This window comes from Cetorhinus maximus, chromosome 20 (assembly GCF_964194155.1).
Source record: "Cetorhinus maximus chromosome 20, sCetMax3.hap1.1, whole genome shotgun sequence".
Lineage (NCBI taxonomy): Eukaryota > Metazoa > Chordata > Chondrichthyes > Lamniformes > Cetorhinidae > Cetorhinus > Cetorhinus maximus.
This window is the reverse complement of record NC_135898.1, coordinates 13,318,651-13,338,945: the sequence shown is the minus strand read 5'-3', so window position 1 is coordinate 13,338,945 and position 20,295 is coordinate 13,318,651. Positions and strand designations below refer to the sequence as shown.

The following is a 20,295-nucleotide window of genomic DNA, read 5'->3' as shown; positions in this document are numbered from 1 at the left end:
TCTTAATCTTCTGATCCGCACAAGTAGCTGATCACATCAAAAGGATATCAAGCAAATTCAACAGATTAAAGCTCTTTTGTAGGAATTTAGTCCAAGATAACACTGTTTCTGTTAGTGAAAATCTTTTCTCCATTACCTCATAAGCCTGCATTTAAAAAAAAACTTTAGTGAAAGGAAGCAATCCAGAGAAGGTAAATCACTGGCGTGAAATAATATTGGGTCAAAATTTGCTATAGTGGGGCATTTAATACCGTCTGCTGTTAATTAGGCTTGCTCCTCCTGCATCCTTTTGCTCAAACATTTTTGCCCACAAAGTTGCTGAAAGTGTGAACAGCAAAGGAAGTGGGACATCTTGGACCTGAATGAAGGGGGCAAGCAATGATAAAAGAATCACAAAATAAATGGACTGAGAAGGAATGAATTTACAGGAGTAAATTGAATGTCAATTCAGTTATAGAAAGAGGAATGGAGAGAGGGGAAAAAGAATTGGAATAACAGAGAGAGAAAAAGAGAGGCAGAAAAGAAAAATAAGAAAAACATTCTTTAAAATTAGCCATGCTGTTATTGAGACTGGCCCATTGTTTTACAGCATCAGTTACTGCACTGCACTAATTAAGAGCTGAATAAAGTATTTATGATAACATGTTGTGACATGTTAAACAGATTTTCCCGTACCGAAGATACCTGACTTTTGCTGAAGTGACGAGGTATGAAAACACTTGCACACAATTGGATTTGGGTTTTGTTTGAGTGCCGGTCCCTGGGAGGGTTTTGTGAAATTGTGCAAGTTTTTTTCCCCGGACTTGGGCTGGGTTTGCATAGTGGAGATAGTGCCGGGCCGTTTATTTGTCACACTGTCGTCAAGGGTTTGTTCGACCTACTACAGCAGCTGCTGCAACGTGCTGAACTCCCTGTCAGAGCAAGCACACAACTCCGGTGATAAACTGGAATCTCTCAGCTGGGCTCAACTGATAATGTATCAGAAATGAAAAGCTGCAACAGTATTGGACAATTTCTCCTGGATGGTCACAGGATGAAGGCACTGGCTTGATTCTCTAGCTCTCTTCACTAGAAGCTTAGAGTGTGTTAACTTAGAAGGAAGTTGTTAAGTATGGGGAGTGTGACAGGCGAATGCTCAGAGCAGAACAATCAATACTCAACTCATGAGAATCACACCAATTTCCGAAGTACAGGGGATTATCATCAAGTTGATTATCGACTTTTGAAACGAGATTATCAACACAGGTAATAACGTTCACAGATATGTTATATTAATAGTTGTTCAGAGTCCAAAGTGTAGAGTGTCATTATATAAATCCGTTAGCTTCAGACATTTTCATGTTTTATAATTTATATAGGGGCTGGTTAGCTCAGTTGGCTAGATGGCTAGCTTTTGTGGCTATAAGGTGTTATATAAATGCAATTGAATAATGCCAACAGTGTAGGTTTGATTCCCATTCCGGTTGAAGTAGACTTGGGTCCTGCCTCCTTGCCTTGCTCCTAAGAGTGGAAACAATGGCAAAACACGACTATAGATTATATAAATGAGCCTTTTGAAAAATATTGTAGAATTCTGTGGGAACCTTACGCCATCAAAAAATTTATTTCGCTTAAGTACTCAAGACCGTCCGAATTAGAAAACCTGCAAACTACCTATTGAGCTTCAACATTTGGACTGAGCAAGGTAACACTGTAATGCTCTCAGTTCTTCAGCACCACAGGTAAGGGGACAAGTCAGCTCACCAACCACTCTCCTGCATTGCATTTTTGTTTGTTCATTTAGTAAAAGTCATGATGTTGTAAAGAAACATATTCAAAGTGAGCGATAACTGCAACATGGTACAAAGCTTGTCTTGGATTTAGTTTACAATGCAGCAGAGTTGCCTGATCCCCAGGCTGAAGCACGACTTTGCTTGGCTGAGATACTTAACATGCCACAGCATTCTTATTTATTTAATACTTTTAACACTGAGTAGCATGAGCAGCTGCCACCCTACAGAATTCTCTGTGATATATATAACAAGCAAAGAAGATCGTAAAACAGAAATTAAATGTATAGGTATGGACCATCCTTCAGGCAGAGTGATACTTTTTTTTCTGTTAAATCGTAGAAAATGAAATAATACTAAAATGCAAAGAAGAAATATTTGAATGTTGACCTGGCTGTGGTAGTGCAAAGAACGTTTTTTAAAAACTGTAGAATGTGTTCAATTGTTCAACTAAAGAACTATACAGTACCTTTGAAATCTCCGAAAAGAAGCCAGACACAGAATGCACAGTAGTTTGGGGAAGAGAATTCCACATCACAATGGAAAAACTCAGCAGGTCTGGCAGCATCGGCGGAGGAGAGCACAGTTGACGTTTCGAGTCCTCATGACCCTTCAACAGAAGTAAGACTTTTTCTGTTTTTGTTTTGGATTTCCAGCATCCGCAGTTTTTTGCTTTTATCCACATCACAATGGTTTGAACACGAAAAGTTGACCTCCATGCTGCACACTTTTGTGTCCGTTCAGATTATTCTTTCCATCAGGTTCTGAATTGGAAGGATTGGCAGAGCCTACTGAGATTGTGCTTGAGAGAATTAACCTGAATATGATTCCCAGTGGAAACACTGCAGGAAAGTTTGCTTGTCATTTTCTATTTTTGTCTGTTGTGTTGCCTCAGGCCCAACATCAGTTCTGAGGTTACACAAAATGATTAGCACATACTTATAAATTTCAACTTTGATGAACTGGTTTCAATTTCATTCCCAAGTCTGCTCGTCTTTAGTTGGCCCAGTTCAGCTTCCTGGTACAACAATGCAAAATAAAAAGAAAGACTTAGATTTATATGGCGCATTTCACAACCTCAAGACATCCCAAAGAGCTTTCATGCCATGAAGTACTTTTGAAGTGTAGTCACTATTGTAATGTCAGAAACACAGCAGCCAATTTACACATAACACAATCCCATAAACAGCAATGTGTTAACGACTGGATAGTCAATTTTAGCAGCACTGGCTGAGGGGTGAATATTGGCTACGACACTGGGTTAGGACTCCTTTGCTATTTTCCAAAATAGAACAATGGGATTTTTTAACGTACAGTTTAATATCTGAGCTGAAAGATGGCACCTCTGACGGTGCAGCACTCCCTCAGTGCTGCACTGGAGTGTGAGCCTCAGTTTTGTGCTCAGCATTTAGTACGAGGACTTGGAGCCCACAACCTTCTGACTCAGAGCTGCGAGTGCTACCAACTGAGTTGCATCTGACACTCCAAGTAGCACCCTTCAGCCACTGTTCCAGCTGGTGGTCTGTCTGCAACGTCGAGGAGGCTGACTACTCAGAATCAGTCCTTTACACTGTGTTATCAGGGCCATTGCCATCTGTGTTGACTACCCCTCTAATTCTTTATTCTCATGGTCACTACTCAGGGGCCTGACCATGCACTGATTCTTTGTAAGCAATTCTTCCCACCGTAGCCTAACCACATTATATCTGATGAATGGCGATCTCCTCGCATTGGCTTGACTAAATGCTGCTGTTGGTCTGTTATCAGAGATTGTCCCATGATTGTACACTGGTGCTTTGCTTTGACTGCATGTATGAGTAAGCAGCTAAGAGCACACGGAATATTTCAGGCATGTCAAGTAGATTTAAGAAACAGCTTAGTTTCCAAATTTGCTTGTGGGATAAATACTGTGGCCTCTAAGTCCTTATTTCTGAAGAATCTTTGACTGATTATACCTTTGAAGCTCTTGGGGCATTTTCTACAATAAGGTGTTATATAAATGCAATTTGGAGTTGAGTTTGCATCGCCATTGATTCTGCAAGGAGCATATTTTGCTGTTGTTATTCTACTGTATGATCAGCGAGTACTACTGAATAACAAAAGCATTAGGGTTCAGTATGGGTTTTTTCCCCTTTTTTCTATAAATATTTTCCCCTGAAAGTGTTGACTCTTGTTGAACAGCTCTCTGGGCTTTTGATGTTAGCTTTGCTAAGACAGGAAAGGCAGGGGTTTCAGTTTTTCCTACCCCTCTGATTGATGCATCCAGGAGGAGGACAGATGCTTGGGGATTTTCCCTTCAATCCGCCCACCTTTTTTGTATGAACGCTACCATTTCCAGTGTCGGGTTGACAGTGGAGAATGTGCCAGGCTGTATCTTCCTGACTTGTCATTGACAGACAAATGACATGTGTTTTTTTCATTTTTCATTCATGGGATGTGGGTGTCATTGGCTAGGCCAGCATTTATTGCCAATCCCTAATTTCCCTTACCTTATTGAACAGCTGCAGTCCATATAGGAATACCCACAGTACTGTTAGGAAAGAAGTTCTAGGATTTTGACCCAGTGACAGTGAAGGAATGGTGATATAGTTCCAAGTCAGGATGGTGTGTGGCCTGAAGGGAACTTGAAGGTAGTATCCCCATGCATCTGCTGCTCTTGTCCTTCTTAGTGGTAGAGTTCGTAGGTTTAGAAGATGCCGTCGAAGGAGCCTTGATGATTTGCTGCAGTACATTCACTGCTGCCACTGTGTGTCAGTGGTGGATGGAGTGAATTTTGAAGATGGTGCCAATCAGGCGGGCTGCTTTGCCCTGGATGGTGACAAGCTTCTTGAGTGCTGTTGGAGCTACACTCATCCAGGCAAGTGGAGAGTGTTTCATCACACTCCTGACTTGTGCCTTGTAGATGGTAGACAGTCTTTGGAGAGTCAGGAGGTGAATTACTCTCTGCAGAATCCCCAGCCTCTGACCTGCACTTGCAGCCATTTTATTTATATGGCTGGTCCAGTTCAGTTTCTGGTAAATGGTAACCCCCGGGGTGTTGATCATGGGAGTTTAGCAATGGTAATACCATTGAACGTCAAGGGGAGATGGTTAGATTCTCTCTTGTTGGAGATGGTCATTGCCTGGTACTTGTGTGGTGTGAATGCTACTTGCCACTTAACAGCCCAAGCCTGGATATTGCCCAGGTCTTGCTGCAAATGGACTCTAACTGCTTCCATGCCTGAGCAATTGCAGGATTGTGTAAGAAGGCTCCTGTAAATTGGAAAGCACATCTTCTGAAGCTTCTTTTGTGATATGTGCACTTTAAATGCTGCATACAGAGGCTACCAATACGTCCAGCATTTTCCTGACAAAAGTGGGGTTCCAATTTGTTTTTGGCAGCTGGACTGAAGAGAAGCCCCACAGCCTGCAATGTCACAAATTGATTTTGCCAGTGCCCAATGGTGGGAGCAGAGGACATCTGCTTCCTGTATTTAAATAATTCCAAAGCAGAAAGGTCAGAGGTGTACCTCCACCACACAGACCAGGATTGAATCACAGACTTTCCAGGTATGGGTCAAGTACTTGTTGGGCACTGAGTTGCTTGGGGAGTCCCTTACTACATTTGTAATCTAAATTGCTGTGTCAACTCCACTGTGTTTGGATCAAGATGGTATTGGCAGTGGGCCTGGTTTTCAATTGGAAATTACTTAGGAATAACAGAGAAGGAACAAACCAGCATCCGTTACCTCACTGCTGAGTCCTTGGATCAGCAGGGGTGCATTCAAGAGTTTCCAAACTTGATAATCTGAGTTAGCAGATACCAACGCTGTATTTAGGGTCTCAGGTTAATGTCCATTTTACAAAGATAAAATTTGAACTGAATGTTCTCATTATTCAGATTCTCAGGGCAACATTCAAAAGCCGTCCAAAACTGCTCAGAGCTTTATCGTGTATCCTCACACTGCATGGGAGACTTGAACTGAGAATAATAATCTGGCAAAAGTTAATCTGCGATTTTCAAGTTGTGCCCAGTACCAGCAAGTTGAAGTCATTAACGTATATCAAAAACAGCAGTGCTCCTCGAAATGCACCCTTGGGAAAACCACTGCACACTTCCCTCAAGTCCAAAAAACAGCCATTCACTACAACTCTGTTTCCTGTTACTTTTATTTTGTATCCATGCCACTTTCTGTTGCTATTATCTCACGGGCTTCAGTTTTGCAAGAAGCCTAATATGTGGTACTTTATCAAATGCCTTTGGAAAGTCCAATTACACAATATCAACTGCACTCCCCTCAGCCATCCTCTCTGTTACCTCATCAAAAAGACCAAGTCAATCAAACACACTTGCCCATAACAAGTTCATGCTGACTCTCCTTTATCAGTCCATACTTGTCTAAGTTGCTGTTAATTTTCTCTGAATTATTGTTCCACAGTTTCCCCATTGCTGGCGTTTAGCTGACTGGCCTGTAATTACCGGGTTCACCCTTCTCACTTTTATTGAACAAAGATGTAAATTTGCAATCCCCCAGTCCTTTGGCACTAATTCTGTGTCCAAGAAGGATTGGAAAGTTGAAGCCACTAACTTCACAATTTCTACCCTTACTTCCCTTTGAATGCAACTTTGAATGCAGCCTGGATGATTTGTCCACTTTAAGTGCTGCAAACCTTTCTAGTAACTTCTGTTCACCTATTTTTATCTCACCCAGTACCATGACAACCTCTTTGTTTACTGGAACTTTGGCAAGAACTCTCCTTGGTACACTGATGCAAAGTACTCATTTAGTACCTCAGCTGTGCCTTCTGCCTCCATAATAGATTGCCATCTTGATCTCAAATTGGCCCCATCACTCCTCTGACAAGTCTTTTACTATTAAAATGTCTAAAAAAAAATTCCCTGAACCACAAATCTGTTCTCGTACTGCCTCTTTATTTCATTTTCATTTCTCTGTACTTCATATATTCAGCCTCATCTTTCTTGTGTTGTCAAGCTGACATCTTTTGTCCACCTCCTTTTTCTGCTTCTGTGATCAAGAAAGAAGAAAGGAATAAAGTAGGATACTTTTAGACCGGCAACCTCTTATGGATAGTAAAAGGATTGCTAGAGTCCATAATAAGGGACAACATTATTGAATACTTAGAAAGGTGTGAAAAATTCACCTGGATTGGAAAACTGGGATAGAAAGATACTGGTACACATAGAACCCACAGTCAGACATGTATGACACTGTTATGTACAGTGCCCAGAGTCTGATGCAACGAAGACTATTACATACAGTACCCACAGTAGGACAGGATGTATGCCGTGACTTAGAGGACCAAAGTGGAACAGGACTGAGCCTGGTGCATACAATACCCACATTGTGACAGGAATGGTACTGGTGCATACATTGTCAATAGTAAGACCCAGATTGCTGCATACAGTATTCACAGTGAAATATACAAAATTATTGTTTTCCCATTCGAGACTTTTCCACTAGTTGTCATTCTAGCTCCCCCTCCTTTGAGCTCCCTTTTCTTCCAAATGCAACATGAAAGGTAGGGGGAACTTTCTCTCAAATCGGCGACAAGATAATTCACAAAAACAGTACTGAGTAACTTCCTTGGGTATTTTATCTGAGATCAGCATGCCCTTAATGGAAGCATGTCCTGCTTCTGAGGAAGATTGTGTTGTAAATACTGAGTCTAGTACCACCTGGGCTGCAAAATTGACCTGATTTTACTTCTCGTTCCTATTTCTGTGAGTTCAAAATAGGATGTTTTTGTTTTTGATCTGCAGAATTTTTGTGAACAGGAGCCTGGCGCTTGAGAAGATTAAATGTTTTGGATTTGACATGGACTACACCCTGGCAGGTAGGGAACATTTCTTGTTACCACCAGTTAAACTTCATAACTTAGCCCTCCCCATTGGCATTTTAGGTGAATCTGCTCTGAGCTAGTTAATCGCAACCAGAACTGGAGTCAGGGCACAATAATTAACCTCATTCAGGGTGAGGAAAGCTCAATCTGGTTTCCTGATTGGTGTATGGTGAATCTACAGATAAGGGTAAGGACATAGAAAACCGCTGACAAAATCTGTCTTGATTCAGAAATGAATACTGGTCACTTTGCTAAGGTATTGGAGGAGAAATAACCTGTACCCCAACAATTTCCAGATGAGAATAAGAAAAAAAATGAATGTTTTACAAGAAAAACATATGGTATCTGCAGAATAATTTATTGCCTAACAGAAAAATCAGTATAATTCATGGTTACAGTGCTTCGAAATAATTACATATTATTCGGCTTGAGAAAAAATTCACCGGTTACATTTCTAAGTAAATGATTAATAACAGGTCAGTAAAAACTGAAAAGGAGCACTTCACTGAATCATCCTGATAGTGTTCTTTATTGCATTGTTATCAGGCTGACCTTGACTAATGATCGATGAATAATAATGCTGTATACGCACTGAAATATGTTTCTACTGTACAGTTTACAGATCTCCTGAGTATGAAGTGCTAGGCTTTCAGCTGATGATAAATCACTTGGTTTCAATTGGATATCCACAGGAATTGCGCCTCTACACATATGATCCCACTTTCCCAACCAGGTAAAATCAGCTTCCCAGTTTACTCAGCCGTGGAGATTGTCTTACTCAGCGCCCTTTCTTTGCAAAGCTGCTACTTGTCTTGTTTGTGGTTATTCCTGGGCTGGGATTATTGTACTAGATCACAAATGGGATTGGGTTACACTACTCTATCACTTAGGGTTTCGTCTGCAACGTCTTTTCTGTCGGGGGAGGTGGGCAGTTGCAGAGGTCATTCTGCCTCTCTTCTAAATACATAAGAAAAAAGAAGCAGGATTAATTATTAATTAATTATTAACTATTAGGTTAACCTGTAGTGTCAGAGATGGAGAGAGATTTGTAATTGAAACGCTTCCGTATTTGAAGCTTCAAAATAAAACAGAAGCAAAATAGTCCGGGTAAGTGATATGAAATAAGGTGCTACTCGGAATACTATGGAATTTACGAAGGACATTAAGTTATGTGGTCAGTAGTTTAGTCCTGAGGAGACAGAAAATATTGAAATCAGCCTGGAGAAATGGTACAAAGAACAAGGAATGGCAAATGCACTTTAATGTGCAAAAGTGTAAATTAATGATATTGATAAGGGGAACAAGGACGACGTGAATACAGTGGTTGATCCTCCATTGATTGTGCTGGAAGAAGTGGTATATTTAGGGGTATTTGTCATTCATTGAAAGTCTCCAGCCACTGTTTATCTGTTAACAAGGGGAATCAAATGGTCAGATGCATCTCATCAGTACTTGATTGTAAATAAAAGGAGGCTATTGTAAAATTTTAACTCATTGGTGAAGCCACACTTGGCATTTTATGTTCTCTTTATTTTCATAATTTATTTTTATATTTTATAATTCATCAGAGAGAATATAGAAAAACATGGTAAATTTGATTGGGGAACTTAAAACTCGAAACTGTAAGGATAGATGGTAGAAACTTATTTTGTTTCCAATGAAAAAAGAAAGGTTTGCATTGGCAAACTGGCACTTTTATGACTTTGGAACATCCCTAAACAGCCAATTCAATGCCTTTAAAGAAGAGTCACTGTTATAATGTAGGAAATGTGGCAGCCAAATTGTGCACAACTAGCCTCCAAAATGTGACAATGACCAGATAATCTACTTTTAATGATGTTGATTGAGGGATAAATCTTGGTTCTTCCTCAAAATAGTTTTACAGGACCTTTCACATCAACCTCAGAGAGGGAGAGCCTTGGTTGAACATCTCATTTGAAAGGCGGTACCTGTGGAAGTGCAGAGCTACCTTAGTACTGCAAAAAAGTGTCAGCCTAGGTTTTTGTGTTTAAGCCGCTGACATGGACTTGAACCTTCTGACTCAGGCATGAGTGCTACTCACCGAACCACAATTGGCACCGAAAGAAAGAAGGATAAGGTCTTACTTGATTCAAGTCATAAAAATTATTAAGTGTGGATATTATAGCTGTAAGGAGGGTTTCCGTTTAATATGTAATCCACAGGCTGGTGGTGATAGATTGAGGACAGTGAAGCCTTATTCCAGCCTAAAGAATCACAGGGGTTATTTTTCTTAATGATTCATGCGTGGAGTGTTTTCCAGCAATTCTAAGTCATTAAGCTCCTTTTAAGTAAAGCTTCTATGACTATTTGGTGAGAAATTGAACTGAAGGTTGTAGGGGTAGATTGGTTATTGGAATATCTGGAAGTTGTTGGTTGATTTGACTGGTTTAATATACTTTCCAGGGATTTTTAAAAATCGATTCACAGGATGTGGGCTTCACTGGCTGGGGCAGCATTTATTGTCCACCCCTAGTTGCCCTTGAGAAGGTGGTGGTGAGCTGCCTTCTTGAACTGCTGCAGTCTTACTGGTGTAGGTACACCCACAGTGCTGTTAGGAAGGGAGTTCCTGGATTTTGACCCAGCATTAGTGAAGGAACGGCGATATATTTCCAAGTCAGGATTGTGAGTGGCTTGGAGGGGAACTTCCAGGTGGTACTGTTCCCGCCGACCTGCTGCCCTTGTCCTTCTAGATGATAGTGGTCGAAGGTTTGGAAGGTGCTGTCGAAGGAATCTTAATGAATTCCTGCAGTGCATCTTGTAGATGGTACACACTGCTGCTACTGTGTGTTGGTGGTGGAGGGAGTGAATGTTTGTGGATGTCGTGCCAATCAAGTGAGCTGCTTTGTCCTGGATGGTGTCAAGCTTCTCAAGTGTTGTGGGAGCTGCACTCATTCAGCTAAGTGGGGAGTATCCATCACAGTCCTGACTTGTGCCTTGTAGATGGTGGACAGGCTTTTGGGAGGCAAGAGGTGAGTTACTCGTTGCAGGATTCCTAGCCTCTGACCTGCTCTTGTAGCCACAGTATTTATATGGCTAGTCCAGTTCAGTTTCTGGTCAATGGTAACCCTCAGGATATTGGTAGTGGGGGACTGTGTTCATGGGTGGTTGTGATAATGTTTTGTAACTTTTGAGGAATGGAGCTCAATGGGCCTTTTCCTGTTATGTGGGTTCTTACAGAGGTATGTAGAAATCTGTGAAGTAGGAGGAAGAGACAAAGGAAGAGATCTAAAAAAGGGGAATCATGGATCAAAAGTTTTAACGGGGTTCCAGAAAATGAGATCTGTAAATAGAGCGTGAGAAGAAGTTGTGAACAGGAATCCAGTGGGTCAGAGTGATCTCTAAATGGGACTGCAGAAGAGGTTTCTGAAACATGTGTTTTAAGGCTGTGGTCACCTCAGCAGATGAAAGAGTGAATGAGAATGAGGACTGGAATTAGACAACCATTTACTGAAGTGGAAGGAGTAGGAAGGAAGGATAGACAATCCCTGAGAGAATTGCCTTCATAAAGAACATTTCAGTGTTCTGCACTCAATACAAGGCCAGTGATTGGGTTGGGTAACTTGCAGCAACAGCCCAGTACGATAGGAAAAGCAGTTGCCCAAGGGCAGCAAGTTGAGTGTAGAAAAGCAGAGATAATGGGTGATTAGAACGAAGAATGGGCTGCTGGTTCCTTAACAGTGAAAATGATGGAGCAACACAGCACTTGATTGATTCCTGTGAATATATCTTAACATTTTGACACATTTGCTCAGTTCTTCAGCTTACACTCTGCTAACTCTGGATGTTGCCCGTAGTTCTTGCCAGGTATTTGCAACAATTCCTACATTGTAACTGCTTTGCATGAGTTTAGCTGCCATTTCTTCGGCTTACATAAGTGAGCATTTGTAGGCAGGAATTAAGCAGAATTCCATACATATACGTTTGTGTATTATTATTCGTTAATGTGACACTAGCTCTAAGAATAGGAGCATGATGAGCCCATGTTCAGAGGATACCCTTCATTCAGAGTGGAGGTCAAATCATGATTGCTGGGTACAGCATTGTTTGCTTAGCTATCCAAGAGTGACCTCAGTATCGTATTCATGTCCAGCATGAACCCTTCTCTTATCTCTTAGAATGTAACAGTGCAAACAAAGTTCTGAGCATACAAATGCCAACGCTTACAAAACAATTTTTCTGGTTCGCATGTTGGAATTGTTTTAACCAAATAATATCAGCGGTCCAATTAGCATTGATTATAAGAGAATCTAATTGAGTTCAACTTGGTGATTCACATTTTGGTAGATCCTAAATACAGATAAATAATTGACATGTCAAGCCCAGCTATGTATTAGGACAAGAATATGAATTGTAGAAGTCAACACTAAATGAATTTGAGATGAAAATCCTTGGTATAGCTTTACTGAAGGATCAAAATTCATAACATGATAATCTACATTTTGTGTTACATTGCATAAAATACCAGATCCAGTGCAGAGGAGACAGCAAGATCAACTTGACACTTGATATGCTACACCCACAACACATGTATTGCATGTTCATATGTCATGTGTATGTGTAGCTGGATAAATCTCCCATCTTGCAAGGCATGAAGTAGATATTCGGCACCTACGGCAGCACATCTATGATGTATTGAATGTACAAAGAATACATGGGGGTGTTGCAGGGATTATATTTTTATTGGTAGTGAGACACAGGGGAACACTGTGACAATGTGAGTGAGCAGGAAACACATTTATGGGGTTTGACCTGACACAGATAAATTGTCAAGTTGATCTTGATGTCACTTAATATTGTGGATTTCAATCCTGCAGCAAAGGCATATAGAACGTGTATAAATTTTGTTGAAGTGTTTGAAAGCAATTCACAGTGTTGCTACATCAAAAAAGAATTCAAGTGCATAAGTCAGTTGAGCAGCTACCAATGGATGCTAATGCTGTTGGGATTTTCTCTTGTTTGATCCCAAACTGAGTAGTGGCCACTGAAGGACTGACTCTGATCTGAAGTTGGACTCAGCCACATTTCGGGCCTGGGTCAGCATCTTTCCTGTGGTCTTGCCATGCCAGCATCTGAATTAGGGTCTGCCTTCAGCTCCTTCTTGCATGCTTCCACCCAACTTAGTCCTGGCTTAGGACCTAGCTTTAGCTTTGTTTTCTCTCTCTGCACTCAAAATGACGACATCTGACGCAAGCCTCCCCAGTCTGCTCCAAGGCACTGTTAATCAATCCATCTTATATTTTATTAGCATGAGATTATTTTAATATAATTGTATTATATATTATTTTAGCCATTTTTAAAAGAACTCTTTGTTTCACTAATGAGACCTGGAAATATTGTCTTCTTTGTTCATTTTCCTGCTATGAGATAAATCATTGGGTGACACATTTCCATCTTTGCCATTTTAATTGTGGGAATTGTCATCTGACATTTGAGGTCTGCAGACCTCTGTACCACAAACAACTTCATCAACTTTGCTAATTTTATGGAATTCAGTAGCTTCGCCCTTTCAGCAGCTTTCTTGGTTGGACATTTTTGATGGTGTGACAATGAATGGACTTTTCACATGATTCTGGAATTTCCTGCACAGCTTGGCTTTATATTCATCCTGCCTGTCATTGCTGTCTCTACTACCAGAGCATTACAGCTGATTCCCTTTCGAAAAGGTCCAGTTATTAACATACTAAATCAAAATAAATTCAACTAACCGCTTTGGTTTTATACTGTTGTAAAATTTAAAAGAGAATCAGTGTTTGTTCAAGGTATCTTCCAAAAATAAGATGCTCAATTTTTGCAGCTTTAGAGTTTGAATTTGGAACCAGACAATTTGAAAAATGGTAGTGGGATGTGGAAACTATAATACATTTGCAGTAAAAAGCGATCTGACCCTTAACTAATTACTGCTTGTGGACTAAATTAATTATTTTCTTTTGTCTGCACAAATGTTAGCATCTTATGACAAACCTCCATTTTAACCTTGTGACTTTTATTTTGCAGAGGGCTTGTGTTTGATACTCTGCATGGAAACCTTCTGAAAGTGGACTCTCACGGCAACATCTTGGTGTGTGCTCATGGCTTCAGGTTCCTCAAGGGGTACGTCAGACAATTTCTGTTTTCTGTAGCAGTGCCATAAGTGTGACAGGGCTTTTAATTTCCAATATGACCTGATTCTGTGACAACAGTTGCGCAGTCTGCTGTCCATTACAATTCGGACTTCTGAAACGTGGTTTTATCATTCGACACACAATGCAGAAGTTTTCCTCTGGGCACAAGCTGCAGCAGCAGGAGTTGGGGTCAACACACGGCATTTGCTGACTGTAGAGATCTGTAAGAACCCTTTGCCCTCTGTTCATTGTTGCAGTTGTACAAACATGAAGGAGATCGGTTAACACAGACCTCTAACATAGGTGCTGCAGCAGTTGGGAGTCAGTGTCCCTGAGAAGGTCACTCTGAGGTTGTCTGGAGGGATGTGTGTTCAGCGGGATATGGGATTGGGAAGCAGTCTCTAGGATTGAAGGGTGGGGTGAGATCTAAAGATGTGGAGTTGGGCTGTGAGAGTCTGCATGACAGGCATTATCCTGTATGAACTGCAGTTGGTGGATGGGTGCATGCTGTTACCAGAAATAAGAGTCTGTAAAGACATGGAGTGCTTATACAGGAGTGCTGACAAAGAATGTTCAGTGTTGTGAAAGAAGTTGAAGGAATATGTGATGTTGAGAATCAAGTGTTGCAATGCTGAATTTTTCAAATGTCAACATATAAATGCTTGATGGGAACAGCTGTATTTACTGCTTGAGAAATAGTAAGAAAATAAAAGGAAATATTATTCCAATCTTTGTTTTCTGAACATTCTTCACATTATTTGTTCATGGAAGGAAGTTTCAGATGTTATGCAGAAATTGAGTATGCCATGGGTCATGGTTTAGCACATTTGCAGGCAACTGTGGAAAGAAGAGATTTGCTTTATCCTTTGATTAGTGATCAGTTGAATGTGCATGATTATTGGATTGATTGTAATCTAACTATCCACTTTATGTCAGCAGAAAATTACTTGTAGATGATTAAGGGTACAAATTGCATATAAACTCTAACGAGCACTTTTCAGGGTTTCAGTGTGATGAGCAGAGTTACGGGTGGAGATGGGAATGGGAAGAATGGGCTCTGGGGCTTAAAATTGAGCTCAAAATCAAACAACACACTGAAGTTCGACAGAGTTTTGGTTCATCCTTAGTGAGTGGCTGGAGAGGAAGGTGTATTCAGTGGCAAAGGAGCAGAGTTTCTGCTAGGGACTGAAAGGTATGCCCCCACCTCAATAACTTTTGAGCTTGGCACAACGTTGAGCTCATCTTTCATTGCTTTCACCTCCGTACTCACTTCCTTGGCTAGGAGTCTTGTTCCAAACCTCAGGCCCTTCCGACCATCCCCAGTATTCCCCCTCCGCCTGGACCCCTCCCTCTGGCCTCTTACCCACCCTTAATCCTTTCATTGAGAACTGTCAGCGTGACATCAGCTGTCTTAATTTCTCACTCACTCAAACCCGTCTTGGAAATAATGGCTTGATGTTTGGTAGTGGGATCAAGATCCAGGGGGCGGTACAAAGAAGTGCCTGAGAGTTAGCCCCTGCAAGGTAGAGCTTGGCACACCAGGCAACAACAGCACCACCCTTGTCAGCAAGTTTGATAACAATATCGGGTTACAACTGAGGAACCAAGTTCAGAGGAAGACAGGGAATGAACCAGTGAATAGCTGGTCCCCCATGCTTTTGGTTAGTTGAAAAAGGTGTAATGCATGGGCATGTTCCTTCAGGGACAGGGCTCTGTGTGTGAATTTATGTAGCTTCTAGCACATGTAAGTGAGCCACTGCGAACCCGACTGATAATCTTAAATTGGTTTTCAGTGTAATTCTCAAATAGGATTGTCCTGGTAGACCCATCATTTCAGCCTGTTTCTGCCGTGCTGACCTATCTTTACTCCCCTTATCCAGTCTCTTCTCACCTACATCCATATCTCTATTGACACATTATGTCATTTCAACAATTTCCAGCTTCCTGGCCTCCTCTTCACCAAAGAACAGTTTTCAAAAAAAAATAAAGATTTTAAAAATGTTATAAAACATGTCCCCTCATGTGACTCTGTCACATGAGCAAGGACATGTTATAAATGAAATGTAAAATGTTTTATTTTTATTTGCTGTTGGAAACCTCATCCCGCTCGTGGGTGAGGTTTCCTAAAAAGTGCAAAGACTGCTTGGCCTTTTCGCCTGCCTGCCAACCGTAAGGTTGGACGGGCAGCGAAAGATTTCAGTTAACTATCTTTTTAATGGTCTTAACAGGCTTTTTAATTGTCAGCGGGCGCGCTACTGATTCCCGCGTGCACCCGCCAACCGAAATATCACGCAACTGCGTGTGGACGTCGGTTCACTCGCCTGATGTCAACGTGCGTCATTTTACACTCAAGCGGGTCGGGTGCGCGCCCACCGAGGTAAAAATTCTGCCCTTTGTGACATTGTCTGTGAAAAAGCAGTCCACTTAAACATTGGCTTCAATGACAGGCAGTTTTTCCTTTCTTCCACCATCTTTGATTCCATGACTGTTATGCTGTCTATTTGCCTATCTTACATCAAATTATGGTTGAGCTAGAACTTGTCAAGCTCAAAATTGGTAACACCAGTTATCTCGTTTGGCTCCCAACAAAAACTTTGCACTTTAAAAACCCAGTAGTGATCTCAGTCCCATCTGCTGAATGAAGCTGAACTCAACAATACAGTCAGCATTTTCCGTTTGGCTCTAAATGGAGTTTCAAATACACATGACTATCTACTGCCACCTATGCAACATCAATTGCCTTTGACACCCCTACTTTATCCCTCCTGGCCTGGTGTTTCCACCATTGTTCATGCTCATTCTACTTTAGGTGAACTCTCAGTGCCTCAGAATCCCACTGGCCATGTCCTTTCCCATTCAGATCTTCTCCTGTCCTCACTAAGCTTCATTGGTTCCCTGAATTCCAGCATGTTGACTTCCAAATCTTCAGATTGATTTACAAATTCCTTCATGACCTCACTCCACCAATCTGTGCAGCCTCCACCAATCTCTCATCCTTTTGCACTTCCCCTACTCCTCTCACTCTTATCTACTCCTAACTTCAGATTATATGCCCTTTCAAAATCCTCCTCAAAATCTATTTATTCGGCTTCAGCTTTGGACACCTGTAACTTGCCTCAAAACACCTGTCTTGTTTCCAGTCCCCCTCTAGAAGCAGCTTGGGATAGTTTGGTCCGTTAAAGTTTCTGTATAAATTGTTGGGCTCTGTGTAAACATGTGTCAAACTTTAGTTGGCTTGTCTTCCACGGTCCCAGTTTTTAAGTCCAAGCTCATTTTGGTGGGTGGGCAATGGTGTGAGCTCGAAACTCACCTGCCAGCCCATAAACTAGGCTCGGGGTAGTTTAACATTCAGGCCTCATTTAAATCCTCCTGGTCATTATTACCATCCATTCTGGGAGGGGATCGTGTAAAATCGTGCAGTTCAGAGGCCACATGCTGAGACCAGAAAAATTACAGGATTGGAGGCTGGGGCTGTCCTTCAGTTCGGATGGGGTTTAGGTTCCGGCGAGGAGGATGCCAGGTCCCTGCGAGGAGGATGCCAGGTCCCTGCAATAGAACTCAAAGCAGGAAGAGATGGAGTGTGGAAGAAAAAGTTGAAAAGCTGAACGCTTTGAATCTCCTGGCTGCAATGCAGTTGCCCTTTGCAATAGTCTGATAATAAACCATGGTTCCCTGTTTAGACCACCAAAATTATAAACACGCTGAAAAAGAATCCCAAAGTCTTTGGGCAGTTTCTTTGCAGTTGAGCTGGGTGAAATTGTGGTTGATGGGCCCGGGTAGTTTAATTCCCAGGCCTCATTTAAATCCTACTGGTCGCTATTCCACCCATTCTGGGAGGAGCTTGTGTAAAATCGCATGGCCCTGACACTAAAAGCTGAGACCAGGGAAGTTTTAATTGTTCACTTACCCAGTTTCTGACAGGTGGAATACCTTCCTCCTACGCTGTGTATTCTTTTGCAAATCAGAAGTTCTCTTTGCTAAACAGAAGTTTCTGATGACATTTAGACTTTAATCCTTCGGTATAAATAGCCGGTTCTTAAGCTCTAGGCCTGAGATTCCTGGCATAGCTGTGGTTTAAGTGAACTACATTGCAACATAGATTAGCCTTGTCCATTGCTGTTCCACTCAGTGGTCACAGGCCTCTCTTATGCTTTATAAAGCTTCAAAACAAGTATAGAGATCAAAAGAAGGTAAACAGGAAAGAATGTAGAAAAATAAGATGCAGAGAAAAAGCCCTGCAGCGCCCTTCTGCACTTGGGCCATTTTCAGCCAGCATCTCATCACTTTGGGCTCCTTGTAAAATCGGTTAGGTGATGCAAACAGTCAGAAGCTTCTTTCATGTGGAAACGCGGCTAAGAATGTTAAAAATTAATAGAAAAATAAATATTCAGCATGGAGATTTCGAAAGAGTGCTTGAGCTGCTCTGAAGAGACAGAAGTGTCACCAATGCAGGTTCCTTAAAAACAATGATAATGGTTCAGACGATGTGTTTAGTAAAGTTTTCACCATTAAACATTGAAGAGGCTTTGGAATGATAGAAGATTCGTGTTAAATGTCAGTGGCCTTTGTATGACAGCTGGATCTCAGGTGTGTTGTCTCTGTGTTGAATTGACATGCCACTATTTCATGTCATTACATAGGAGAAATTGTTTGATCATTGGCTGTCAATTAATCTCCATGACCTGACCTTGATCATCTCCAATGCTTCAGACAATAATGAAAATAAGAATTTTATTCAACTCGAGACCACTTTTCATTTTCATTCTCTCCTGCGTCACGCATTGAGTACATTCAAGACTAAGATCCAGAGACGGGATTTTCCAGTCAACTGACTTTTCGCTGCTCTCCAAATTTTCCTGTCCCGCCGCGACAATGCCTGCTGCTGGTAGGACTGGAAAATCCCAGCTGTGGCCTTTGGCGGTGGAGTTTCCCCCTGTTGCTGGTTTTCGTGACGAGTGGGAGTGGAAAATTCAGAGCAAGGCCAAAAATCAGATTCCTGCCAGCGGGATAACAGTATGGAATTTTCCCCTCATCTCTTTCATGGCGGGTTGATGGCGGATTTCCCGCTGATCAATGTCGAGAACACCATTTGCATGCATTACCATGTCACGAAGGATCATTAAAAACGCTACTTGCCGGAATCACGTGTCACCTTCCAATCTTGCCAGTGAAAATGAGTGGCGGGCATCATTTGGAAATGAGTGGCGTGTATTGGCCCATCCCTCACTTCGCTCCTGAGTTCAAAGTGTGTTCACCATTCATATCCTACCTGCAACAGCGCTGCTCCAGTTTCATAGCAATAACAGTGAACTGGTGGGGGTGTAGGATTTGTCTGCCCGTGGTGACTGCCTCCATGGCTGAGGGAGGACACCACTGTGCAGTGGCTCTCAGGCAGGGCTGCACCGGAGATGGGTGGGTGTGCAGGCAGGGGTTGGAAAAGGGGAAGGATGACTTACACCTGGGGGGGAAATGGGGTATGGAGGGGTTAGAAGCAGCGGTGGGGGGTCAGATAATGGAGACTGAGGGTGGGGAAGCTGAAGCCCGACATAAAAGACTAGAACATGGCCATACAAGGGATTGGATGGGAATCGAACTGTATGGGCTGAATTTTGCCGTCGGCGAGCAGGGGGCGGGGCCCACTCGCCGACGCATAAAATGATGCAGGATGACGTCAGGCAGAACCCTCGACATCATCCCGACCCATTTAAATCTTCAGGAAGGCGGGGGTGCAGCAAAATCAGCTGCGGGCCCGCCGACCTGTCAATGGCCAATTGAGGCCATTGACAGGATCATTAAAACAATTCAAGGTTACAAAACCTTAAGGTTGGTGGGCAGGCCAGGAGCTCCGGCGGCAAATAGAGAAAACATGAAACCTCATCCACTGGCAAGATGAGGTTTCATATAGGGATTTAAAAAGTTTACTAAAGTTTTAGTGTAAATTATGAACATGTCCCATCTCACGTATTGTCACATGAGGGGGACATGTTAAGGATTTTTTTTTTCTATTTTTAATGTTTTTAGAACTGTCAGCGATCTCCCTGAGGCAGCACTTAGCCTCAGGGAGATGTATGCTCTTTTGTGCGCTCTTTTGTGCGCATGTGTGAAAGAGCGCACTCTCGCTTTTGGGGAAACCCCCTGCTTGCACAGGAAGTGCATAGCGCTTCCCGCTGGACGTCACGCTGGGCAGGCCTTAATTGGCCTGCCCACGTAAAATGGCGGCGGAGCCCGCTTCTCCGGCTGGGATCGGCTCCTTGCCCGTCAGAAATTGAGTCGGGCCTGCACGCCCGGAAGGCAGAAGATTCTGCCCGATGAATGGGAGGGGATGTTCGCAGACTCTGGAATAGGAATGGGCAGTTGTGTTAATGTCTCACAGAATCTCATAGAGGGTGCGGAGGGTGGTGTGGGGGATAGGGGTGGAAGGGAGATCGTGTTGTGATTAGCCATGAGAGACCAGGGGAGCTCATTGAAAGACAGTCATAGTCCCTTCCGACTGAGGCCAAGAGGTTGGAGTGAGAGATTAGAGGCATTCTTGGGGCTCTGTGGACCTCATAGGCAGGGTGAGA

The 20,295-nt window shown here is 42.3% G+C and overlaps 1 protein-coding gene across 3 annotated transcripts in view; it reads left to right on the top strand.

The window, feature by feature from the left end:
- The first annotated feature begins 856 nt into the window (after positions 1-856).
- Positions 857-20,295, top strand: part of LOC144694867 (cytosolic purine 5'-nucleotidase-like) — a 64,179-nt gene continuing 44,740 nt past the window's right edge. For all 3 annotated transcript variants that reach the window (XM_078565521.1, XM_078565523.1, XM_078565522.1), the window contains exons 1-4: positions 857-1,245; positions 7,531-7,604; positions 8,226-8,343; positions 13,626-13,721. In XM_078565521.1, the coding sequence (XP_078421647.1) occupies positions 1,112-1,245; positions 7,531-7,604; positions 8,226-8,343; positions 13,626-13,721 (422 nt within the window). In that variant the 5' untranslated portion in view covers positions 857-1,111. The remainder of the gene's footprint in view (positions 1,246-7,530; positions 7,605-8,225; positions 8,344-13,625; positions 13,722-20,295) is intronic.